This window comes from Astatotilapia calliptera, chromosome 7 (assembly GCF_964374335.1).
Source record: "Astatotilapia calliptera chromosome 7, fAstCal68.1, whole genome shotgun sequence".
Taxonomy (NCBI): domain Eukaryota; kingdom Metazoa; phylum Chordata; class Actinopteri; order Cichliformes; family Cichlidae; genus Astatotilapia; species Astatotilapia calliptera.
This window is the reverse complement of record NC_137428.1, coordinates 27,380,291-27,407,597: the sequence shown is the minus strand read 5'-3', so window position 1 is coordinate 27,407,597 and position 27,307 is coordinate 27,380,291. Positions and strand designations below refer to the sequence as shown.

Here is a 27,307-nt window from a genome sequence, read left to right as displayed (position 1 = left end):
TGACCTATGAAGCATTCAAGCATTAAAAAAGGCACCTAACTCAAAGGATTAACGAGTTTTCTGTCTACATATAATAGACGACTTCAAAAAAGAGCCAAGTTTCAATAGTATTATAAAAGTAACAAGATGATTGTCATGAGAGGTCCTGCAGTGAGTATCTAAAGCCGTGTATAAACTGGTAGCTGCTCTGTCATGGTTTGGAGCTGCATTTTAGCCAGTGGTGTTGGGGATCTTGCCAAAAACTGAATCATCAACACAGAAAAATACCATCATACTTTGATCCACCGTGCAATACCATCTGGAGAGTGTCTAACTGGCAACAACAGCTTTATTTTTAATACTGACAATGATCCCAAACACTGGACAGAAAAACAGGCCAGTCATGGATCGGGCTCCCCAGAGCCTGGACCTCAACAGAGAACAGAACAAAAGACAGCCAACATCCAAAGAAGAGCTTTGAATGTCCTGCAAGAAGCCTGGAGAACTATTTCTAATAACTACTTAAATTATGTGGAGAAAACGTAATGTGCTCTTTCAGACTTGTCAAGTTGGTTTTACTTTATAATACCCTGAAAAAAAATAGTTAGCGCACTGTGAAAGTCCCTGCAGATGGATAATTACAATAATTATACACAAGAGTTATTGTTTCATTGGAAACCACAGGAATGACTCATTCAGTGATCCATGCATCATTGAATTTATACCTTGACTATAACATACACCAACACTAAAGGTTGGTTCTTTCAACCACCCAGCCAATTAAATATTGTTTACTTGTACCGACAGTGGATAGATGGTATATCTTTTAAAAACTTTCCCAGCACTAACTTTTTTTTTTTTGCATTGTGCTGCTTTACATCAAATCTACAGTATCTTTTATAAAAATGAAGGCATGCAAGTTCCCAAGAAATACCATTTACAACACCATCTGTCTCGTGTTCTACTGGTTTACCCATAACGTGGACTCATTGCTGAAAAATGCAACAAGGTTTAGACATACAGAATTTGTGAAGCCTCTGGAAAATGTTAATGGCTTAGCTTTTAACATTTTAAAGAAAAGCAGGATGATCCTTTTCTCATTTTCTCTCCTTATTCTCTCGTGCTTCATCATCTAGAGCGAAGAGGTAGAGGATTCTAAGCTTCAGTCAGAGCAGGCAGCCAAGGAGTCCAAGTTGACAAAAGGTAGGACACAAACTCATGCAAAAATAAACTCATTCTCAGATTGCAGGGCTGCTTGCACTTTTTGTTTTTTGTTTTGTTTTGGGCGTTTTTTTTTTTCTCCCTTTTTTTTAGTTTATTACTTCAGTGAATGGGATGCAAAGCCTTTGGGGAAATATGAGTATATTTGCTCTGGTGTGCATGTGGATGTTTGTATGTGTCATATGCTGTTGTCTCTGCATTGCCGCCTGTGAGTCTGTTGGTATTTATGCGGGCAATTTCATTTGGTAATATCAGGCCGGAAATGGCTATGCAAAGATGAAAGAGCCTGCTTACCACTACGCTGGCGGGAGCCGTAAACATGCACGCATATTCAAATTAAGGCCCGCATTCACAGACTCCTCAGACGCAGTATATCAGGGTGCACGCAAGGCAAAACTAATAACTAGTTGGATTAGTTGCACAAGTAAACTATCCAGCCCTCCACAATAAGAATCAGGATCTTGTATTAAGGTTATGTGGGGGAATGGGAAACAATAGATCTCTTTCATCTCCAGTAGACCACAGATATTTGATTATAAAATGCTACCTTTCATTGTGCATGTCAGTCTTTCTCATGTTCACCTGTCTTTCTGTGCTCTTATTGTCTGTCCCTTATTTTTCAAAAGTCTTTTCTCTCCTGAATGTTTTCCATGCTTCACTTTTCTTTTTAACTTGGATTTGTCAAGAAAAAAATCCAGTTGTGCAATGTTTTTTTGTTTTTTTTTTCTCCAATATCAACTCACCTGAATCCTTTTTGGTCTTTTCTCAAATCATTTTAACTCGTGTCTTTGTGCCATTACAGCCTCTTTTGCGCCCATCTCTTTTGCCATCAAGGCAAAGGAAAATGACATGCTGCCACTGGAGAAGAACAGAGTTCGACTGGACGATGACTCGGATGAGGACAAGGTCTAGCTCAGCTTTGTCTGTTTATTGCACTCACTTTAGATCTTGGGGTAGTTTTTGCACATTTAAAACTCATTTTTGTTTTAGTACCATTTTTAAGAATAAGTTCTGATGTGTTTGCTTGAAGTTGTTGGAAGAGGAGGGGCTGGAAGCTGTGATGGGTGGAGCTGAGATGATTGATAAGGAGCCTCCTCCAGTCAGCGTACCAGAAGAGAAGAAACCCACCCTCAGTTTGGAGGAGTTAGAAGCAAAGCAAGGTAAAGGTCTAAAAAAAAATGATAATGCAATGACTGTATGAAAGCTCTGTAGCTCTTTAAATGCTAATTTTAGCCATGTCTGCAACAGAAAGCAGTATAAAATATATTTGGAGAATAATTTTGGACAAGTCATAAAATATTCTCGTGCTCTCAAACTGCCCCACTGCCTGTACAGTTGATAGGATATTGGAAAAACGGGATGATTTCCCCAGCTCGATGACGATTTAATGCAGGCCTGCTAAAAGTGAGGCTTTTGTAAATGAGCTCAGCTTCCAAGTGATTTCTCTCACACCTTCTGGCTTTTTGGGAGGGTTGGTAGAAAATAAATTTTAAAAAAGAAGTGAGAAGATGCATAAATCCACAAAAGTCTAAATTATGAATTCCCTTAACAGGGTGTACCCTAAGGTAAGAATCTAGCTATATAGTATAGTAAAGTGCATGATATACATCTCCCCCAAAGGCATAATGGAATTATAGATATAGAGTGTCATCATGCTGGCTCAGCAAAGTCTTCCAACAGAAAATATGTTGCCTAAAATATAGAAATACTGCATCCTAATGCATACACAGAAAATCCCCCCTTTGTTCTCCAAGAAGTTTACACTGTGTGGTCCGATCAGGGCTTTGATGATAGTTTTTACAGAATGTTCTTCAAAAACGATTGAAAGATTTTAAAAATCAAAAGAAAAGAATTTGCCCATTAAGTTTTCAGGGTTAGTCACATATTCAAAAACTTTTTATCCACTCGATTATTTATTTTATCTATTTTAAAGCTGTATCATTTATTTATGTATTTATGAATTGATTTTATTGGAATCTGAAAACAGATTGTACTTGAAGTTCTTTTGTTTTTTTGGTTTTTTTTAATCTTGTTATAATTTGCCAACTTCAGAAACCTGCAATCGGTGCCTAGCTTCAGCAAAACTGGACACCTTCCCCGATGACCTGTGTTATTAAATGTCTATCTCCGTGCTTGTCAGAGAGATGTGATTGACATGCCGGCCTTTTGCCAGTTAATGCCCAACAGACATCTACGTCTGTAAGAATGCCGCATTGATGTCTGATGATAGAGAGCAAGAGTAATAATCTCTTAGCTGCAGAACGGAGCCTGAAACGATAGACGGACAGACAGTCAAAGACAAATGTGTCACTTTTCAGCATCAAGATAGTTGACCGGTGCCGTTTAGGTTCAGTGGAACACTCTTTGAGTGTGATGGCCTCTCCTGGAGCTGACAGACAAAAGAGAAAGACTAGAAGACCCTAATAAAAAGCTGACTGAATTGGTTTTGCTGTATGGCAAAGTGGCTGTCAGTCAGCAGGCCTAACTTGATCAGATAGGAGAAATGGTGGCAGGCTGCAAAACACTAATCTGTGTTGATGGCCTGGAACAGCGCCATCATGTCCGGTTTTTAGGGAGAGCTGCATAAATTGTTCAGACTGCCATCATTTTCGACTAAATGTGTGTGTTTTTAGTCTTTGTACAAACACAATTTTCATTTCATTATTTTATTTTATTCACATGGAATTGGTATTGACTAAAGATGGTGAGTGCACCCCAACACTCAAAAATGCAGCGTAACCCATTTTGTGCTTGATATGAATGCAGTAGTTGCTGCTAAGAACGGGCTCTGTGACGAACAAGAGCGTGTGGGGTAGAAGAAAGAGAATTTTTCTCCACTTGAGGTACTTTATTTGAAATGCCCGAGGAAGGTGTTTGGCAGAACATATCGATTGCCGAGACATTTCTTAATTTGTTGGAGGAAATAAAAGACGACCTGAAGCCTCCAGCTAGGAGAATTCAGGAAATGCCTGCTGCCTCACTTTTTGGGCTTCTGGCTCTTTGCAAGAAGTCAAGAAAGGCTTTAATAAACTTTTATTTTAACAGTCACAAGGCTTCATGTCAACATTTTAAGCGTTAAACCAAGAAAAACAGTTAAAGGTAGATCATGTTTGACGGTTTACCTGATACATGACTGAAACAACGACTTGACAGAGCTCCAAATGATGAAGTGGAAGTAAACGGAAGTAAGGAGTTTGGTTTAGTTTTATTGTTCTATTACATTAGTCAAATGTATCTATAAATACAGGAGTCAGATTGAGGCTAGGCAGGACTATGTCAGTGTCTAGGGTACCGATTCTGCTCCACTTGACTGTTGTTCATTGTACTCAAATATGATTTGCCTTAGCAGCTAGCCTATTTTTAACCCCAAAGAGATAACAGTAGACCCAGAGGTTGCATAACTTATACAACTTGTTTTCCGCAAGCAGTTGCTTTTATACAGTCTTGTCTTCCCTATTTTTTTTTTTTTTTTTTGCTCGCTCATGCCGTTGCTCCCTGTGCCCCATTACATTAGCTGTGCTCTTCTTACCTATGTATCCCCTACCCATCTGTGTCACTTCATCTCCTTTCCTCATCTCTCAAACCATGCATTTTGTTCCACTCCCATTGTCAGTTAGATGCCTGTCTTCTCTTCTCCACCCACGTTCCCTCCTACTCTGTACAAACCTTGAATTGCATGAAATTATGCATCATCGGGGATTTCGTCGGGCCTTATCTTTTAGAGTAGAAACTTTGTCAGTCTTCAGCACTTGGAAAGTCAGAAAAATGCCAGACATTACCTTAGTTAGGGCAGAAATGTACTCTTAAAGTCTTTGCTTGTTTTTCGCTTCACAAATGTGAATTTTTCCCCGCACTGTTTGTCTGTTCATGTTTCATTCCGTGTCTCTCTGCTCTCTCTTCTTTTTAATTCTTTTATTTCCACAGGGAATTTACTTGTGACCAGAACAAGCTTTCCTTTTCTCTCACTTTTCTCTCAGAGCAAGTCAATCCTTTGTTCCCGCCATTTAGTAGCTGCATATCTGGCAGTGAGAAAAACAAAAAAGGGACAATGCCTGCAATCCAACCATGTCTCCTGTGTTTACCCTCTCATCTCTCGTCACTTAGCTAAGCAGAAACTGGAGGATCGTCTAGCGGCGGCAGCCAGGGAGAAGCTGGCCCAGGCATCTAAGGAGTCTAAGGAGAAACAGCTACAGGCAGAGAGGAAGAGGAAGGCAGCACTCTTCCTACAGACTCTCCGCAGCCCATTCGCTGGAGAACCTGAGGCAAAGAGAGCTGAGCTAGATGCATGTGCTCAACTCGAGGTAGGTACATGGTTGCAACGGTTGCATAGTGTTCGTCACTGTGTGTTTCTATTTTTAACAAATGATAGTAAGTGTAATATGAATCATTATTCATGTTACACATGTCTACATTAACTCAAAAACTAAAATGGCATAAATATAGTGGGGCACATACCCACCATATGTAGTCACCACATTTTGCATGCATATTTACACAGCCACGAGTCCTAAACTAAGCTTTGTTATTCTTACTCAAAGTGTGGGAAATGCTACTTTCTTTGCATTTTGTTCTAGAGTCCTTGGTATAACTTTATAAATGACTGTGGTGAAATTGAATTTCTCCTCAGTGAGCCTTTCAAACCCAAGAACACTGTACCAGCTCTTAGGCGTGGTGGTGGTAGCATCATTCTCTGGGGTTGTTTTGCTGCCAGTGGTATTGATACATTGCACAAAGTGGATGGAGTAGTGAAGAGAGACGACTACCTCCAAATTCGTCAACTTCACCGATAAATGGTAGAAACACCAGTATCAGGTGTTCCACCATAACAATGATCCCAAATATACATCAAAACTGATTTTGGACTGTATAAAGCAGGCCTTTATTAAGCTATTGGGATGTCCTTCCCAAATCCACAACCTCAACCCTGTTGAAAATATGTGGATTGATCTTAAAAGCTGGGCCCGTGCTGAAAAACCAACACATTTCGATAAACTCTAGCATGTAAAGTGCTTTGAGGGGTCCCGAAAAGCGCTATATAAATGCAATCCATTATTATTATTATTATTTATGTCAAGACAAATAATTTAAAAATCCAAAATACACAGTACAGTACAAAATGCACCCAGTTTTTTTTTCCTAGTCATTAAAGCTGTCTGCTGTACACTCATTCCAGCCGGGGGGAAAACTGTTAAAAAAGAATTAAAAGCCCAAAATTAGGCTGACATACATGCCTGTGATGAATGTATGTAAATTTCTTAATGCAGCTGTAGTTACCTAAATTGTTGATTCCCTAAAATGTTTATAGACTCCAATGGAGAGGAGCAGAGCCTATCGGCATATCCCAGTGTCACTCTAAAGATACAAACTGAATTATAGAAAACTTCTTTTCTTCACTCCTTTGTTCTATTTCTCAAATCTCCATACCTCATGTAGGGTACGGAGATTCTGTTTTAAAATTCTCCTTTGTGAAGTACTACGAAGGTGTTGCAATAATGCAAATTTTTAAAGCCTTTTGTCTGTCACAAAAAGGCAGCAATACTTTATAGTGTAAATAAGTCTCTGATAGTGGTCATTTGATGTGTAGATTGCCTGTCTGTGTGATGGATGTTGCATGTCAGCTCCTCATGTTAGCCCAACTGATTTGTGGTGAACTGGAATATTGCCTGTTAGACCAGGTGGCAACGGACAGCCTGCTGTCACTACTGTGCCAGCTCTTTCTTTCTTTACCAGATGTTCTCCGTCTTCTGCAGTGGCTATCAGAGCGTAAATATCCTGAGGAAAGAGTCAGGCCAATAGCCTACTGTAAATTAGCTGTGTACTAGTTAAATATTTGAAAAAAAAAGGTTGAATTTTGTGTGTATTCAGTCTTCAAAGTATTTTGTTTCAGTGGTGGGAAAAAGTAGTAAAATCTACGTAATGCTGGTATGAGGTACACATTGAATAGGACATTGTAAAAAGTCACACATCCTCAAGGCAGACAGTAGTGCAGTGTAATTGTTCGAGTCAATAGGTTTTTCAGTTTCTATTAAAGCTTTTTGCAGATTAACCCCCTTTAAGTAAGACATGTTCACCAATTTATTAATTTGGAGAGTCACTTTGAAGAACAAATTTTACCTGAATTTGTTGCAAGTGTATGGAAATCGAAAGGGATTAATGTGATTAACACGAATTGTTGTGAATATCCTAGGGGCAGTAATTTGGAGGGTCACAAAGAAGGATCATCCACTAGTACAATTTGGTGGAACTCTTAGTAGCTTTGAGGACAGATGTGATTGCTGATGCGATGCAAAATGAGCTGACTTGGAACTGTTGATGTAAGCGCTCCATGTTTCCCATAGTACCCATCATGTTGATTATCCTGCAGCAGTGTAGTGGATAGTGTAAACTGACATGAGTAAACAGATCCCGCTGGCTAAGCGTTTCAGGCCCAGGCAATTTATCCTTTTCCAAGTGACACTTTCAGTGTTGTGATTTGCTGCCGTTTTAGCCATTTCTTATTACATTTTGGCTGAAATGGTGACGGTGGTGGATATGTAGCTTTGTGTTTCCTGCAGATTGATATACTCAGAGATTGGTGCAGATTCAGTCTGGCTTTGCTTGTGTCATTTATCTGTTCAGCTGATTTGGTGTGTTAATTCTGTACACTGTAGCTTGCTATCACCAGTGTGTGAATGGGTGGATGATTGTGTATAGTGTAAAGCGCTTTGGAGTACTTAGGACCAAGTAAAGCGCTATACAAATACAGACCATTTACCATTTTATTTCAATTCAGCTGCTCTTACAGCTTCATTCGAACATGTTAGTGCTAAAGATGGCACCTTTTGGTTCTGTTGGTAAGAGGAGTGAAATGGAGGGCAATAATGAAGCAGTGATATTGTTTTCGGTCCCCTAACTGGCTACCAACAGTAGCAGATAATGATTGCTCAGTAACTGACAGCTTAATATACGACCATTCTCTGTGTAAGAGCTCTTCTCTGTTGGTCACATGGTTTAGGTGATAAATGCTTTCTTTATTATTATATACGAGGTCATTTTTAGTATACGAGAAATCTCGAAGACTTGGAAAATGTAGTTTCCCTTTGCTTCTGTTCCTTTATGCTCCCAGGACAGTACTTTTCTTTCCCGCGCCTCTTACTGTCTGAACTTCTATATCTTGCTAGAACAGGTGTGAGAGGGCAGACGTTTTGTGTGCCTGGTGTTGGGATAAGCCTCCCATATGCCAATCCCAATTTGAAACCATCGTTTCTTCCTATCATTTCATTATCTTTCCCTCAAGCTAGACACCAGATTGGGTGTAAAAACTGCAGTGTAATAAATATCCTCCATTTCTCTGCTTCTGTCTGTTTTAAGACACTTCTTTTCTTCTGTCATGAGCACATTTTCTTTCTATTTTTTTGGCTTCTTCTCTCATGTTGTTTCATCATCATCATCTCTCACCCCATATTTCTCTTTGTCCCTTTCTCTCTGTTTTCTTACAAATTTTAGCAGATGGGTGAGGGGAATTAGATCCATGAGACAGCTCTGTTGATACTAAGCTGAAGTTGGAAAAATTTATTTGGATTGCTTTATTGCAGAGCTCATAATCTTTTTTTTATCTCACCACATAAAGGATGCCGTTTGATGTTCTTTTTCATCCAGATGCCCCTTTAGTACCAGGAATATACACAAATTTAAATTGGCCGTCTCAGGAGCAATCTAAGACCTAACCCTGTTAGATAAAGTCTGTCCTTGGAAAATCTATTGCTATATTTAATCCGCTGATGGACTGAAGCCAGTTTTTCAGTGTGAATCCAGCAGCTGACCAATCTAAAATGAACAGACTGACTCACACTGGGGTAATTAGAGGCACTTTGCAGCTGACAGTTGTAACTCAGTGTGTAGCCAGAGGGCTGCACTGTGTTGTGTAACCACAGTTTTCCTTCTGTTTTAAAGGAGAGAATATGAGCAATAATTTCCCAGGAGAGTAAGAAACTTTCACTTTTCCTGAGCCAGCCTTGTTACAATCCCTTGTCCCTTTCAGTGTGCATATGACTATTTATAGTACCGTCTCTAAAGAGAGAAAAAAAAACCCTCAAGTACATTTTTCTTCTTCACCTTTTGTGATTTTAGACACTGTGCAGCTGTAGGCCTTAGAGCAGAAAATAAGTCAAGTTAGAAAATTAAGAAAACAATTAATCAAATTTATCTAAAGCATTTTTAACCACCATACGTGAATACAGACTAGGCATATTTTACCCTTATATTTCCCGTGGTAGCTCCGCTATCTATAGCATAATATAGTGTAATGCAACCACACCTCCAAAACGTTTGTGTGACTGTGTAAATGTGGATAAAAACAAAATACAATCATTACTTACAATATAAAACAGAGAATATATCAAATATTTCTAGGAGTATATGTCCTTTTTCTTTTTCTTGTTTTTTAAAAGGGCATATTAAAATTGATGGCAGCTACATGTGTCAAAAAACGTGGGACAAGGCCACTGTGTAGCAACCCCCCCCCCCTTTGAGAGAGGCCTATTGTCTCATTGTTGTCTGATAGTAGCCAACTGCTCAACAATTGTGGGACTTCTGGGATTGTAAATTTAGTGATACAACGAATGCTGTCAGCTGGTCCAAGGTGTGGACTGCAGGCAGCCATGCTGTTGGAATAGATGCAGTATGCGGTTGAGCAATGTCTTGCTGTGAAAGGCCTCATCTAGATGTAAATATGGAATGATATGAAATATGCAACACCTTCCCTGAAAAAGTTGTTGTCTGAATTGGAGCATATGTTGCTCTAAAACCTGTATATACCTTTGAGCTTTCATGGCACCTTTCCAGATATGCAAGCTACCATCAGAGATGCAGGCTTTTGAACTTTGCTTTGGAAAAAGCCACATCCTCCCTCTCCTCTTTAGTCTGGAGGACGGAGCATTCATGTTTTCCAAAAAGACATTTCACATTTAAATTAATTTGACCAACAGTTTTCCACTTTGCCTCAGTCCATTTTACATGAGCTTTAGCCCAGAGTGGCGTTTTTGGTTCATGTTTATCTGTGGCTTCTGTTCACGATAAATCTTTCACCTGCATTTGTGAATGTCACGGTGAGCTGTGTTCATGCAGTGATTTCCATAACAGAATTATGCCTGTTTTTAATGTAGTACCACTCAAGGCCCTGAAGATCACAAGCATCCCATACTGATTCCAGGAATCTTTTGATGTTATATATTCAAAGTCTTCAGAGTTGTACAGAGAAACATGGATTTTGAAATAGTTCCACAATTTGTAGACGTATGTGTTTTGCAGATTGGTGAATCTCTGCCTGTCTTTTAGAGAAACAATGGCTCTCTAAGATGCTCGTTTAATACCCGGTTATGTTACTGATCTGTCACCAGTTAACCTAATTACTTGCACAGTGTTCCCCCAGCTAGGGTAAACACATTCCAGTCAGGGTTGTCCATTGCCTTCATCTTTTTAAGTAGACAAGCTTGTTAATTGTCCACAATATCAGATATAGGAAGGTACTGTGCATGTGGGGGGAAATAAACAACAAAATAAAACTGACGTTTGTTTGCTCTCTGTCCTCATTTTGTCTTTCTTTAGCTGCAAGAAGCTTTTTCTGCTTTTGTGGATCCTGCACCTCCTCAAGTATCCCCTGCACCACCTGTTTATGCTCAGGATCAAAGATTGTCTGTGGAGAACCATAGAAGCCACCACAGCAGGGAGCCCCCATCCGTCTCGTCATCATCTTCCTCGTATATTACCTCCTCCAAAGGTCCAGAACGCGACAGAGATCGCGACAGAGATCGCGACAGAGATCGAGATCGAAACAGAGATCGAAACAGAGATCGAGACAGAGACAGGGACAGACAGAGAGACAGAGACAAGGATAGGAACAAAGGGAGAGACAAAGACAAAAAGAAGAAAAAACACAAGAGGAGGTCAAGATCCAGGTCAGCATCGAGATCAAAGAGCAAACACTCCCTTCCCAGTGCCTACAGGAGATCCCGCAGGTCCAGGTAAGACGCTCCCACTGAAAAGTCAGCCTTTTTTTATTTCTTTTAATCCACCACAAAAAGTCAGAGTGAATGCAACAGTGATGCTGCTCACTCCAGCCACAGGCGGCTGAAAAGAAGCTTCTGTTATTTCTTTTTTGTCATTATGTTTTGCTTTGAGTTTATGCTGCCTTTCTACAGATTTGTGGGGTTTGGGGATTTTTTTTTGTTTGTTTGTTTTGAGCAAGGTAACTGAACTGAGAGGTTCAACTATTAGAACATTGTGATAGGAAAGAGACGCACACACACAGGCTGTATTCTTAATCTTATCCTGGTTGTTTCATTTTCCAGCCTTGCTATGCTGTGTTTGTAAATGGCATGCATGTTCTGCATATTAGGCAGTGGGACAAAATAAATTTGACTGCCCTTTATGGAAAGAAATCTGACAAGGTTATTAATTTCTTAAAATATTTATGAATACTTAATGCTTTTCTGCCTAGTTAAGAATAAAAGTAGTATTTCCATTTTGTGAGTCCTTTTATATAACTTGTATTAAAGTAATGAACTGAATAATGATTTTTTTTCCTGTTCAGTTCCTCAGTATTTAAACAGTGTTTATCTGTAAATTGCACCACGTTCAGGTCTTCCAAAAGTTTACTGAAATAATTGAAAGTCTTATTCAAACCTATCTTTTCTTCATTTTCAGTTGTGCAAAGCCCTCATGTCGCCTTTTTTTTTCTTTTTCACTTTAACGCCATTAGGCTTATCATTTTGTTTTTGCCTCACTCTTCTCCTCTTTTTCTTTATTTCCAATTCATTTGCTTCTCTCTCATATTCTGCCTTCTGATATTTAACGATTTCTTCCATCTTTCATTCTCTTTGTTCCGCTCTCTGTCCAGATCCCGTTCACACTCCCCAGGGAGAAAAGACAGAAGAGGCAACTCATCAGAAAGGAGACGCGAGGAGAAAGAGCGGGAACACCATCATCCCAGCAGCAGCTCCAACTTGCCCAGGGGGCTTTCAAGATCCAGGTAAATCTAACAGCAGGTGTCTTCACAAGTCATAGGTCCTCACATGCAGCTTTGTTTTCACACTAAAAACATTGATTTTTGCTGCCTTTAAAGCTGAGAAGGGGCACTAATGATGTGACTCTTGGGTGGTTAGTCCATATTTTCTTGATATTCTTCAGTTTTCTTTATTTTTACAAAAGCAGCGGGGGAACCGTTATCAGTGTTCAAGGTTTTCCATGTGTCATTAAGGCCAACTTCATGTAACTCGAAGACAGTTTGATTCCCCAAAAAGGGGAGGGCATGAGGAAGTTTTGGCAAATGCATTGCAGAGTTCATCCCAGTAAATATAGTTTTGTCTTTATAATTGTACAACAGTCGCTTGATACCGACAGATAAATAGGCATTGTTACAAAAAATAAAAGTACAGTCTTTTTTAAAAAAAAATATGCTCACTAGCGTTTCACTGCTTTAGGCACTGGGCAGCCTCCTGTCATTGATTCACCTGGGAAATCTGCAACATACCAAAGAGTCTCTAAAGATTTTTAAGGCATCCGTCCAAAAGAAAGAGCTGAACCAGAAACAGACCTCTCATCACGATAATGATGAAAGAATGAAGCCTTATGAAATGGACTAGTTGTTACCACAAGGCAATACTAATATTACAATATTATAAACAAACAACAGCACAAGCAAGAAAATCCTCAAAAATCTTGTAACTGAATGAAATTTGCAGGGAATTGTTCAAACCAGAGTAAGAGACTGGGAATAACTATGCAAAATGCCTCTTAAATAGAGTTTAATTGGCCTGTGAAGTTAAGGGTGTATATTACAGCAGTTCATATGCTCAGTTAAATTATAATTAAAGACGTTTATTTTGTACATTTTGTTTTGAGTACACCAATATTTCATGCAAGGCTTGGCAGATACAAACCACCACTGTTTATTGTGCAGTGTTAATATCTGATTGAGACGTTTTAGTTTTTAGCTCCTGCTGTGCTCTTCTTGCGTTTGTCAGGTCTCCTCCTGAACAGCAGAGGAGCTCCTTGGCATCCTCAGGACAGATGCAAATTGCGGCCTCCTCGTTCTCACCATACTCTTCACCCGGCAGAGTTTTGTCTCCATCAGCGAGCCCCGCCTCCAGCCTGGCTCACTCAAGGTAACCCCTCCAGACGCTTGTCAATAATCCAGCTTGCATCCAGCATGTAGATGTAAATGAAAGTCTCTTTACTGAAGGCTTAAATGTTTTGTTTTGGGTTTTTTTTGTTTTTGTTTTAGCTTCAAGTAAATGAGAAGATGTATTCTTGCATTTAAATCTCTCTTATTTGCAACAATAGATTGTTCCTTTAGGTCTGATAATCGAACACTCCAGCTGCTGCCAATTTAAGAACCTAACAGAGGTTATGCTGATGCACTCTTTTTCACTGACTAATGTTTAGAAATGTTTATTTTTATGTTGTTGTTGTTTTTTTCTGTTTCTAAACTCCTTCTACTGAACAGTGTTTGCTCTCCTGATATCACAGCGCACAGCTTGGGTCTTTCAGCTTAAAGGTCACAAGGGCAAAAGCGCATTAATGATCTTGGCCACAGACTTGATAAGACTTGCAGTTGGTAGTCTGCCACTTTAGCAGCGTGTTGACTTTTCAATGCAAGAAGACTAAATGTTGGCCAGGCGCACTCTGTTCACTTCAATATCTTACTAAAAGAGAAGGACTCATTATGAACTTGTGGCTTGTTGGTAAATAGAGCCTGTTAATTACAAAATAACAATATTTTAAATTCCACCTCTTTTATTTCCAAAGTTTTATTGCAAAGTTTCCAGATTTTAAGCGTCATGCCTTCTAGCTGATACCAACCAGTGCGTTTGTGGATGTTCACTTGTTTTGTAGTTTAAAAGTTTAATTTTTCAGTCTTTAGTTTGTGTAACCCAGCATAACTTTTAAAATCTGCCGTCATTAAAAAACAGGCTTCTGGGAAAACAGGAAACAATGTAAATATTTTTGACTTCTGCAAAATTGGAAAAACACAACAGTTCCTTTTATGTTCAAACTGAAGTATTGCATGCACCATAATTTAATGTTTTTAAAAGCTCTGCTTAACCAGTATATCAGCCGTCTCATGTGCTTTGTTATGAAGGAGAATGCTTTTTCTTCCATAGATTTAGTAAATGCTCGTCTTTTCATGTGGGGCGCAATTATCCTGGCAGATGCAGGAGTCATTCCAATAGAAGACAGTCTTTTGTTGCCCTTTCTTCCTAAACTGTGGGTGAAAGCATGAAAGGTTTTGCTGTTTACTTTCTCCGGGGAAAGGAAACTAGATCATGATGCCATAATAACAGCGGGAGGGGCAGGTAGTACTTTATACTGAGTGCCGTGCACACACACAAACGTTTGAAATCTTCCATCTGCGTGAGAGGAAGAAAAGCTAAACTTTTTATCATGAGCAGCGGTCTTTTCTGCAGTTATGTTCACCTGTTGTGTTCAATCAACTTGTACATGATTTGTTCCTTTTTTTTAATCTCTTGATGAATTATGAAATGCTGGACTGTAGAGACATTTAAGCTTCGGAAGGAGCCGTGAAGCTGAACTTGAGGCCTGAAATTTGTCTGCATGATTAAATACTCTGTCTGTGTTTGGTCTTTTAACTCTAGATGGAAATTTCAGTGTTACAGGACACTTCTTTCACCTCTTTCCTTCCTTCCATCTTTTCTTTCTATCGCTCTCAATGCCTGTCGAACTTTGGGCATTTCAGAGAAACATCATAAATATTGAATATTCTCTCCTGTTTACATGATTGATTTTATGCTTTTTGACTCTTTTGTGTCCTTCTCCTCTGTTTTCTTTTCAGGGGTGGTTCTCTGGAGAAAGACAAGGCAGTGTCCTCATCCATAGTATCCTCTGTTCAGTCTAAAATAACTCAGGTATTGTTCTTTGCTCTTATCCCAGATGCATCCCCTGCTGAACTTTTCCATCCCATCCAATGAAAGTACTTAGTGGTGTTCTTTGTTTCCATCATGCAAAGAGGAAAGATGGAAAGTGCTGTTCTCTTTCATACACCAAAATAAAGCTAGTTTTTAGAGCTTTTGACTTGAACTCATTTTATATTTATCCACTTCTCCCGGTACCTTCTGTGTGTTTTTACAGCACGTCGGTGTGCTATATTTGTTTGTTTGAACCATGGGGAGGCCGATGTCTTACATTTATATGTGGTGCAAATGTGATAAAGCTGCACTCTGTATTCAGTGGCAGTGTAATCCAATCTCATGCATCATACCTGGAGAAAAACTGCCGGTCTGATTTTGTTTCTTGACAGTTTGAAACTGTTGTTAAGAAAACTGTGCGGACTCCAGGTTCACTCGGTTTCAGCCATATTGAATGATCATCCGCAGCAAATTGAATTTGGTTCGTTGCCACCGAACGACCGATATTAAACCGTCATGATTTTGCTTGCCTCTGGGACTTGTCATCAATTTTGATTTGGATAAAAATGTAACTTAACATTTCTCTCATAACCTTGGAAGTAACACTTGTCAAAACAAAGCGGTGAGAACGGATTTGTAGATGGCCTCGATTTGTTAAAAGTGTCTGCTAAGTTTATAGTCGACTGATGGTTGACCGGTTGATGGCGCAGGTTTCTAATAGTGTTTTGTTGGATAACATTGTTGAACCGTGTTGCTGAGGTCTTGTTTACCACTGTTTGGGGTACATGTGCTCTTATTTTAATAAACAAACAGCACTTCTCATCGTGGCAGTGGATCTTGGCTCCAGATTGCTCTTCGGCCCTGCGCATCTCATCCTGGGAGCTTCGCCAAGAATTTAGGATAAGAGAGACTGAATATTAGTTGGCGCCGATGAAGCGAGAGGCAAAAACAGAAACCTCTGCAAACTTGCCGAAGTCTTTTGGGAGATGGATTTCACTTCACTGCAAAGGAAGGAGGCAGAAGCAGCACATGGTCTTGAAAATGTTTTCTCCAGTGGTACTTGTAAATTCAGACAAGAAGGACCATTACCATTACTGCTGAGAAACACAAGGTCAAGTTCAGCAAGTTGTCAGTTCAAGTTAAGAAAATGGCAGGTTTCAACATTCAGTATGGTTTTATACCCCATGTGTTTTTTTTCTTTTACGTTTTATAACGCAACAGAGAAGCAGAGGTTGGCTTCACATAACTTTATAACTTGTTTTAGTTTATTACTTAGCTGTGTAAAAACTAAGCCCACAGTTTTGGAAGCTTGGGTTTAAGCCTAAAGCTGTAAAAGCTCGCCATACACTACCTGCTTGGCACTAAACGACACACGTGATGTGTAAATAAGCGAGTGTTTGCTAAGAAGTTGCCGCTTCAACTTAAAAGCTGAACCTTGTGTCAGTTTTGCTTCTCATCACTTCTCGTCGTGGCAGTGCATCTTGGCTCCAGATTGCTCTTCGGCCCAGCGCATCTCATCCTGGGAGCGCAGGATGAGAAGTCACATTCCCCAAATTGCTTAAAAAAATTAATTGTCAGGCTTTTCTTTTCTGTTTTAATAAAAAACACCCAAAGAAAACTTACTGAAAAGGTTTGATTGGATAGTTGCCACTGTCGTCATGCCCTAATGCAACCCATAGTCTCCTGTTGAGTGATGAGCACAGCATAGACACTTCCAGCTGTAAAATTACAGTAACTGCACATAGAGCTCTGCGTGTAGCCGCTTTCTGACAGTTGACTAAACCAAATGTTAAAATACTGTGTGTGTGTGTGTGTGTGTGTGTGTGTGTGTGTGTGTGTGTGTGCGTGCGCGCTTGAGAGAATTTTACGTACTGCTTACATCAGTGCCATGCATTTAACAGTAATCCAACATTTGCATACAATTGTTTCTGATGCAGCCTGATAAGGTGGCACTGACATGGATTACAGCAGCTATCCTGTAGTTTTCTAGACGGGACAATGCCAGTTAGTCCACCCTTTCATTTTGTGGCTGACAAATAGGCTGCATGGCTGAAAACTCTGCGAACACACACAAAACAACACAACAGTAAAATTTGCGCTTGTGCAGCATCTCAGCATTCCCAAAAACTGATGGCGTTGTGTTGCCAGAACAGTTTCCGGCTCTGTGCAGACTGCTCATGTTCTTCCAAGACAAACTCTGATTACTGGAGTTAAAAATGTCGGTCTTGTTTTATGCAACGGGGTATTTGTTCCTCAAGCTGCTGAAGCACAGAATGCCTCAAAATATAAAAGCACATCGTAGCATCAGGTTCTCCTTTGATTTTGACAGTGAGAGGCACCTCCAGACCAAAGGAGAACCAACGTGTTTATTGGTGTCACATAATTATTGCTGTATTGTTATAGTGCGTCTGGGTCATATTGGGCCTGTTTAATGTAGATAAGTGGCAGGCTGTGTTGGTGTTTTGTCTCATTTGGGTGCGAAAAATGAAAAACAGTTGCATCTGAGTAAGTGCTACACACCCGTAACTCACAGTGTAACCTCACACACGGCTCGCCAATAAATTCTGACCCCGGCAGGCACTGTCCTTGCCTGCATGTTTTTAAATTGCTATAGACAATTTATAGCCACTATTTTGTTGCTTTCAGAAGTGCACCTCAGATTAAGTGCATTCACGCGTATCACTTCTACAGACGAAGCGTTATATAATCCACAGAGATCATTGATATTCTTAAACACTGTCTTTATTAATGTCTGTTTAATGATTCTCCTTAAAATTGTTGTAAAATCCACAAAACAAAAGTGCAAAAACACGAGCAGTTACTGTTGAGTCCTGTCAGTCCTCATTTGGACATTGTGCTCATTTAGATTCATATTTATTATGTAGCTTTTATCTCTTTCCTGAAGCTTCTTTGTTTTGCTCCTAATCTACTTGTATTTGACTGCTGTTGAAAACCTTAGAACTTTGAGAAGCCTAAAAATGTCTGTACGTACTTTGATTTTTAAGTCTACATCACCATAAACCTCTCTGATTAAATGTCAGTAATTTAATTTATACTTGCCTCTGCAATGCATTATTTTGATACACGGATTCTCCTCCAACTGAGCGAAATAAACCTAGCATGCAGGTAAACATAAAGTGTCAAACGTGGGAGTACAGCCCTGTGCAATATCACCTAAAAGACTGATTATTCAGAACTGTGTCACCTTACTGGGAATGTGTTTCTCTAAGCTGAGCAGAGCGTTTACTCGCATGTAAACTTGGATCTTTTATTTCTTCCGTACTTTGTTTGTCCACTGACTTTTCTTTTTCTTTTTTTAATCGTCTTTCGCATCGATTTTTATGTGGCGCCAAATCTGGAGAAGTGTTCTGCCATTATTCATAAACAGTCTGGAGGGTTTATGTTGCTCTGCCTTTCTTTAAAATCTTCCAAAGGTATATTGGATTGACATTAGGTGACGTACTTAACCACATCACAGTGTGTCTGCTGTGTGCTTTAGATTGTTATCATGCAGGAATATTCCTCTGTTGCCGCGCTTCTGGAGGCTGGAGGTCATCTCGTCTGACGGGAGTTTGTCATATCCTCAGGCATTCACGGTGACATCTGTGTCCTCTTCCAACACTTTTTGTGTCCGTGCAGCCCATCTCATCTTTATTTCCACCTCCATTCTTTACTCTTATGACTATGCATTCACTGTGGCAGTCTTGGGCAGGTTCATGTGTAGCCTGCTGGATTTCATCTAGGGCTGCCACGATTAGTCGACTAGTCACGATTACGTCGACTATCAAAATCGTCGACGACTGATTTAATAGTCGACGTGTCGTTTGAAGCTTTGTAAGATCACAAAAGACGCAGGAATAAGTAGCAGGATTTAAGAGTGCAATAACGGACTGAAACAGAAGATGGCAGCACTGCATGTACAAGGATGCCAGCTGCCGTTAAACCCCGAAGAAGAAGAAGTAGCTCTGTCCCAGAATTCATAGCGCAGCCCAGCTCAGTTTCCAACAATGGCAGCAGCTAGTTAGTTTTAATATTACTCTTATTATTCTTTCTGGGTCACAAAATAAATGTTTAACATATTTTCAGGCAAGAATGTAGCTGTGTAAACCTCAAATATCTGCTCAGTTTATCAGGACACCACATATTTTCAAAAGCGCTCCGACGTTTTTGGAGACGTCTGTTACCCACTAGCTCGAGTGTTAGCCGGGGGCAAGGCTCACTAGAGCCGGTGAGAACCCCGGACTCCCGACAGATCGTTTTCAAACCCACCGCTGTCTTTCGCTACTCAGGTTAAATATATATAAGTCACTTAGATAACTTAAAAATGTTATTGTTTGGCTTTTTTTAGTGTTTTATTTGTTCCTGAGTAAATCGGTTTGTCTGAGATTAAAGTTATAGTTTTTAGACAGCTGAATAAACGTCAAGCAGACAGCTGATTATCAGAAGTGTGAGATGGTAGAGAGTTTACTCCGGTGTCCTGTTATATTTTAGATAGCAAGGAGTTTATTAAACTTCACCGAAACAATCTGCAAATTTCATTAAAATTTAATAAACTACCATCTTGTCTTTATTTTTAGTTAGCACCTTAAAAGCTTAAAGCTGTAAGCTAATGATAGTTATATAAGAGCAGATTCATGCTGGTGCAATAAGCTGAACGCTGTACGTCCAATGGATGCATGATCTGATTAGTTGACTAATCGGTGACTAGTCGACTATCAAAATAATCGTTTGTGGCAGCCCTAATTTCATCTGAGGAAAATATCAAAAATATTCCCATTTGACTGAAGGAGGTGCTCCCAGTGTCAGTCAGGCTTCTTTTCTGGTACTTTAGCAAAGTGTAATCTTGCACCTTTATGTTGAAGAGCAAATGGTATTTAGGGGGGGGGCACTGTCCATAGAAGCTGATGTTATGCTATTTTCTTCACACTGCCTGAGCCAACACAGAAGCTGTAATTTCCAGCGATAACCCCTGTGCCCAGGGTAAAGCACTTGTCCGTCTGTTTTCAAAGATGTGCAAGTAGTTCAGTGTGTTTGGCAGCGAACAGCCACTCTGATTCTGAGTGGGACCATGGCTTGTTCTCTACCTCCTGATTATTGCTTCAACTGTGTTTAATATTTGTTTTTCTAATGTATCATTAGTCTCCCTGAAGAACTGTTAGATCAGTGATGATTTTAGACAGATGCAGCCCATTCAGTGCTTTTTCTCTTTTGCATATAAGTCACACTTTAATAGCTCCTCTTGTTAAGGTCATGCCAAGCATGTCAGTTGGTCCAGACTCTCCAAAGCCCCTCTGTGTGCGTGCGTGCGTGTTGTGTCCTTTCTGTATGTTTTGGTCAGCAGAGTGTTTTTCGCTGTGAAACTCTCCCATGGATGCCATTTTTACCCAGGCTCTTTCTTGTTATGAATCGTGAACTCTGACCTTAACTGAGACAAGCGAGGCCTGTGACTCTTTAGATTTTGTTCTGGGCTCTTTTGTGACCTCCTGGATGAGTCCTCGATGGGAAATGAATTTTAGTAGGCCGGCCACTCCTGGGAAGGTTCACCACTGTTCCAGGTTTTCTCCATTTGTTGATAATGGCTCTCTCTGTGGTTCGCTGGAGTCCTAAAGCCTTAGAAATGTCTTTGTAACCTTTTCCAGACTGATAGATGTCAGTTCCAGCTGCTCCTTTAGATCATGGCATGATGAGTTGCTTTTAGGATCTTTTAGGCTTTACTTTGTCAGAAAGGTGCTGTTTAAGTGATTTCATTATTCAGTAAGTCTGACATTAATCAGTCCTGGGTGTGGTGAGGGAAATTGAACTCAACTTTGCATAAATGTGAGTAATCATTTAATTCATACTTTCACAAGAGGATAATTACTTTTTTACACATGGCCAGGTAGGTTCGGATTACTTTTTTCCCTTTAATAAATAAAGTCCTCATTTAAAGCTACATTTTGTATTTACTCAGATTATCTTTGCCAAATATTATAATTTGTTTGAGGATCTGAAACATTTTTAGCGTGACTAAAAGCTTTTTTTCACCTCACTGTAGGTGTAAAACTGGACACGATATAAAAAGATGAGCCTAGAGCAGAGTCAGGAGTGAATGGGCATGCAGTTTCACATCCAATTTTAAAATACTAAGACAGCGATGGTGAAAATGTTTATCTTAAGGATTCAAGGCGATCTTCACAAGTCAGCGGTTCACATCACGATATCCACGCCATTTAAAAGGCGAGATACTCTTTTTCCGGTTGTGACTAATGCATTAATTAAGCGGCGATACAGTTTTAAGTCATTTAATAAACACAGCGGTGCTCACATGTATTGAATACTGTACATACTAGACAGCATCTTACAGTGAGGCTGCAGTGTGCTGGATTTCTAGAGCTTCTGGGAGTTGATGTAATGCAGGTCGATACTGTTGCCTCTGCGTTCACACTAACTCTTCTATGAACACTGGAATAACTTCAACTGAAGTGAAACTAACTCGCTCACCTGGCCGTGTGTGTGTGTTCCACAATGAACATCTCTTGATTCTTCTGTCATCAGCAACAACAAAAAAAAAAAAGTCCTATTTCAGTTTCTTTTTCATTATCTCGTAGTCGCTTCTCCCACCTTCATCTCAACATAGCAACACAAGCTAGCTGGTGGAAACATGCTGCTGCAACATGCTCTGATTCAAAACTGCTAACTACTTATACCCCATCTGTGATGTTTTACAAACACATCTTGAATAATTCAGCACATCCTCATCTGCCTAATGGGCTCTGCTTCCCTCCGGGTGCCTAGTTGCTATTTGCTTCATTCCAGCTCTTATTTCTCTCATGTTTGTCTGTATTCCTCTTTCTTCTTTCCCGTCTTCCCTGTTGCTGTACATTTGAAAGATACTTTGTTCACCTTTACAGTGAACTGCACTGGGACCGGGAGTGTTTTAAATTAGGAGTGTGGGTATCTCAAACACTGCATAGTTTCTTGGGGGGGGGGGGGGGATCTAATGACAGAAAGGCTAGATATCAATACATGTGGCTGCTACATTGCTCCCTCAAGATTTTCCTAACAGTTTTTTTTGTTTGTTTAATGGTTGTTGCCGTTAAAAGCAAACATGTGACACCCTTATTTCTGTAATCTCACTTCCTAACTTGACCCACTGGTTATAGTTTTAAAACTGTCTTAAGGGCCCAGTGAGAGTTATAAATAGTGCTTCCATGTTAGTTTTTTCAGGCCTAGTGTTTGTAAAATTAGGTTTCAATCCTAAACAGGTAAATGTGGTTAACTGACAGCATACAAGGAAAATAGTTTGTCCTAATGAGGAAAAAAACCCAACATCCCAATTCAGTGAAAAAATAAAGCTGTCCTTGTAATGTGTGACATTTCCTTTTGTTTAATTTCATGACAGGATTCTGGCACAGCTTTATCAGACATACAACAGAAAGGCAGGCGTGATATCTGTTTGCTTCCAAACAGTCTCACATTGTTTTCTAAAGAAGCCGGTCAATAATAATCGCAGCCACAATCTGATTTCCACCCCACACACAACAGCAAAACCGTCTAAATAGAGGCCGTGTTCTTTAGCAGATGAAGGTGTGCACCTCGCACGATCTATTCCTTCAATTTCCCCACTATTACCAACATACAAATGTTACGATATCACAAATGTTCACATTTAATACTAAAGCTTCCTGTGGAAAAGTTTTTTACATTTTTGGTGTAATTTTGCAGTCAAATAAGGAAATACTGTGCTGTACTTCTCAGCTTAAAGCCAGACGGCATTTAAAAGCACAGACACACAATTAGAAAGTAGCTTTGTAGTTGCGTTGTGTAAAGCGACCAGTGTGTGTCTTCAGGCCTTCTTATAGAACAAAATGAGTGGGTGTGCGTCAGAAGTTAGTCAGGGTGGTCTCTTCCTCTGCTGGTACCCGTGTAAAAACCCAAAACTGTTCTAGTGGTTATCAAACTGTATCTTTATTGATGTATACTGAGGTGTCAAAACCGTCATTATGGGTGCGGGGAGGTCGTTAAATGTCGTCTATGTTGGTGTAAAGTGTATATGTGGTGGGGTTGTGGAGTAGCAGCTGCCCGTTGGTCTTTACTCCAGTGTAGATGAGACAAATATAATAAAATGATAAGGACTTAAATTATGCACAAGTGTGGAGAAAAAAAACATGCTTTTCTTACAGGTATCCCTGTTCATTATTACAGAGGTATAAGTACAGCTGGCAATTTAACTGTCACACTCAACTAAAACTCCAGCATCAAACAAAAAGTCGAATGTGAACTTTATGAAAAGTTTCAACATCAAACTCAGGTGTCTGTCTTTAATTAATTTAGTAATAGGAAAGCGTTCCAATTAGACGACTCCTGCTGGTTAAATTTAGCTTTAGATTTAGATTCCAGATTTAAACATGCCACTGCTGACTTACAGTGACGCGAGCAGAGTGCTGTGTCTCACTGATGCTGAGCAGCCTGCTGGTTTTTGGATGTTCTCAGATTTTATCTTTGTAATTTTTTTTCTCTTTACAGAACGTGGGGCAGTGCAGGGACTGTTTAGGTTAATACTGTATCGACTGTGTCTGGGATAGGCTCCAGCCCCTCTGCGACCCTGAACTGGATAAGTGGTTAAGAAAATGGATGAATGTATTGATTGTTTACTCATGAGCAAACTTTTTTTTTTTTGGTCCCAGAAGTCATGCAACATGGTCTCATACATGACGACTGAAGTGCAGCACGCAAAGACCTCCAGAATTTAGCTGCACATTAGTTAGACGGGACACTTGTGGCTGTATTTAGAGCACACGTCCAGCCACTTGATGATAATTCTGAGCGTTGTCATTGTGCGTGTCCGTTATCTGTGTATATCCGAGAACATCAGGGTTTTGAGAGAAACGGCCTTTAGAGCGATTTGATATGACAGCTTTCCCCCCTCTTGTGATTACAGCTGTTAATTCGTCTCATCTGTCAGGAGAGCTCGAGGGTGGATATTTGTCCATGCGTGCATGAATCGCTCGTGCACCGCGATGCAAATTAACACTTCCTATTCTGCAGCGTAAGCACTTGCCCCCGTGGTGTGCAAAGTTTACATTTCTACCTGAAGAGTGAAGGAGGAGAAAGTGGAAATGAAAAACTGCTGTTTGGCAGTTTCTTCCACTTTGTTTCTGTTTCCCTGCTGTGCACTCTCGTTGCAACTTCCTATTAATTATATTGTTTTAAGTAAATAACCTGTTTACAGTTGTCAGGGATATGTGTGGGTTGGCCGGGGAGTTCATATATGTGTTTTCTAATTGCCTTTAAGGGGATTCTGTTGTTAATCTTTTAAAATGTACAGCAGTGCAACAAAACTTTGAGGCTGGTGTAACATTTCAGTGACTATTTATACATTCCTGCATACTCGTTTTCTTCCTTCCTTCGCTTTTTATTTCTTCTATGAAATGAATGAAAGTGTTGCCTTCATTCATCCCACAAGCAACAACAAAAAAACAAATGGATGAACTTGTGTGTCTGTCAGCCGCATGGTTGATTCTCAGTGGGAACACCATTACTAGCAGCTCTTTCGTACTGCAGGGAATAGTTTGCTGAAGAATTACAGGAGAAACTATTCCTCTTTAAGGAGAAGTAAAACACTGTGACAAGAAAAGAAAAGCGTTGGCAGATCTACTTTTTCCATTTTGTAGTTCTTTCAAAATAAAGTGCTTTGTTTTGTCCCCTTCCAGTGCAGTGTGTTTGCTCCGCTCCTAAATTTTGATCGGTTCTGTTTGATTTAGTAGATCTGCTTAGATCAAACTAACTGACTACTAGTTGTATTGTTATTATACCCACCGAGGCATGGCATATCTCTTGCCATGCCAGTTGCAACATTGTACTGGGGGTCTTAGTGGGAAAGCTGTACATTAAAACTCATCTCATGTTTTGTTTTTCTCTCTCTTCTTCTTTGTGCAGGATCTGATGGCCAAAGTGCGAGCCATGCTTGCCACCTCCAAGACCTTCCAGCCTCCCAATTCTTAAAAAGGACGTTGCTTTCTTCTGGATGTGACAACTTTTGCCTGCAGGCGCGTGGTATTCTCCGATTTCCCGGAGATTTATCTGGCCCGCAGCGGTTTCAGAGCCCTCTGTTTATCCATGATTTATCAGTTCATCAAGAATTGAGCATCGACAGTTTCAGTTTGATTGTGTTACGTCTTGTGCCAAGTCGTAAGTGTGAAGTACGCTGAAGTGAAACCTGAGCACCTGGTTTCACGGCCGGTGTGAGAAAACCGCTCATAACACAGGAGATTAAGTCACAGCTATGTTTTTGGTGCACGGAGAATCAAATGTGAAATAATGTTTGCCTCCTGTTTTGAGATGCTTTTCTCCTACGAGTCACTCTTTGCAGCATCAGCTGCAGGAAATCTGGAAGCTCTCCTTCTATGAAGGCTTATGTTTTGATAATTTAATTTTCCCATCATTTTTCCTCATTTCCTTTTTCTCTTCAGCGCCTACTCTACTACCTGAGAAGTAATTTGTTTTTACTCTGTCCATCAGCTGCAATGTGCAGCCTTTGAATTTTGGTTCCTGGTTTGTACTGTAATGAGTAATGCAGAACAACTTTCTAATCCAAAATGAAATAAAAGTTCTTTTATGATTTACGTGTGGCCTTCAGTTGTTTTATTTTAACAAAAAATAAATAAACCGTCAGGAGAAGAAAATGGATACAATGCAGGTTGTTATAGTGCATTAGATATTGGAAAAATTGTACTTGTGGCTAAAAAAAAAAAGATTACATAATTGGAACATGAATATTCAAATATAAAATGATTAGAAACTAATGATGCATTCTCAATCATCCAGGAAAGTAAATCTCCAAAAGTTGATTCTGTTCATCTGGACGTAGCGTTTTGTGGGAGAAACGTTTCGTCACTCAACACAGAGCGAATACCATCCCCACTGACACAGCAGCCAGGGAGGCAGAAGAACAGCACATCAAGAAGGCCCTGAGTAAATGTGGTTATCCCAGCATCTAAAGGAAGCTCCAGCCAATCCAAGAGAGAAGGACAACCGCTGCCCCAGCAAAAACCTGTAGTGATCCTGTATGTGTCCGGAGTATCCGAGCAGTTGAGACGCATTTTTTCTAAACACCGTGTCTCTGTGGCTTTTAAACCCCAAAACACACTGTGCCAAAAATTAGTCCACCCCAAGAATCGGGTCCCCCGACACAAACAGAGTAATATAGTGTACGCTGTTAAGTGCCAGGAGGGTTGCCAGGATTTATACATCGGGGAAATCAAACAACCTCTGGCGAAGCGGATGGCACAACACAGAAGGGCTACCTCGTCAGGCCAGGACTCTGCAATCTATTTACACCTACAGGCCAGTGGACACTCTTTCAAGGATGAGGATCCTGAACACATCCTGGACAGGGAGGAACGCTGGTTTGAGCGGGAAGTCAAGGAAGCCATTTACGTGAAAAGGGAAAAACCATCTCTGAATCGACGAGGGGGCCTAAGGGTACATCACCATCTTACAATGCTGTGATTGCAGCCGTTCCCCAACTCTCTCTGAATGGTACTCATGGCCATTGATCAGTGGTCTTTGATCAGTGGTTGTTGATCAATGGTCATGACAATTTGCATAATTAAGATTAAGGAACTGACCTCCCAGCCCATTGTTCCTTCAGTGGGCTGGTTTCAGTCATTCTGCAAATGTACTGTTTATAAAATTGGAGAAACAGTCAGCTGAGACTGAAGAAGTCACTTGGATGAGTGACGAAACGTTCCTCCCACAAAACGCTACGTCCAGATGAACAGAATCAACTTTTGCAGATTGCAAACTAAGTAGAAGTGTCATAATTTATTCTTAGGATGCTTTCCCTCTTCACCAGCTGGGATAATGCCCTTGGTATTTGTTTCAAAAACACTTAAAATGTGTTTCACAGAATTAACAAAGGGAAAAAAGACAAAAGATCCATAGTGACATGACATGTATTATTAAAAAACAAAGCCAGTCTATTTCTATAGAAGTAAATTAATATATATAGAGGGAGGGGAAAAAATCAAACTGGAGCTTATCCCACAGCAAACCCTCAGCACAAGTATAACTCCCCCTTTGATTTAAGCACTCTGCACTCTGGAACCTCTGATGGTAACTGATTCTCTGATCTGAGGGGTCTGAGTTCAAAATAAGGTGGTTGATCAAAGTCTGAGTGTCGAGATATAAAATGGAGTCGTACTATGTAGTGATCAAAAGTG

General features: G+C 40.1%; 1 protein-coding gene across 3 annotated transcripts in view; it reads left to right on the top strand.

Moving 5' to 3' along the window:
- Nucleotides 1–25,708, top strand: part of sfswap (splicing factor SWAP) — a 51,300-nt gene extending 25,592 nt beyond the window's left edge. For all 3 annotated transcript variants that reach the window (XM_026174045.2, XM_026174044.2, XM_080304345.1), the window contains exons 11-19: nt 1,116–1,182; nt 2,003–2,106; nt 2,231–2,360; nt 5,305–5,501; nt 10,786–11,201; nt 12,077–12,208; nt 13,203–13,343; nt 15,032–15,104; nt 25,023–25,708. In XM_026174045.2, the coding sequence (XP_026029830.2) occupies nt 1,116–1,182; nt 2,003–2,106; nt 2,231–2,360; nt 5,305–5,501; nt 10,786–11,201; nt 12,077–12,208; nt 13,203–13,343; nt 15,032–15,104; nt 25,023–25,088 (1,326 nt within the window). In that variant the 3' untranslated portion in view covers nt 25,089–25,708. The remainder of the gene's footprint in view (nt 1–1,115; nt 1,183–2,002; nt 2,107–2,230; nt 2,361–5,304; nt 5,502–10,785; nt 11,202–12,076; nt 12,209–13,202; nt 13,344–15,031; nt 15,105–25,022) is intronic.
- The last annotated feature ends 1,599 nt before the right edge of the window (nt 25,709–27,307 follow it).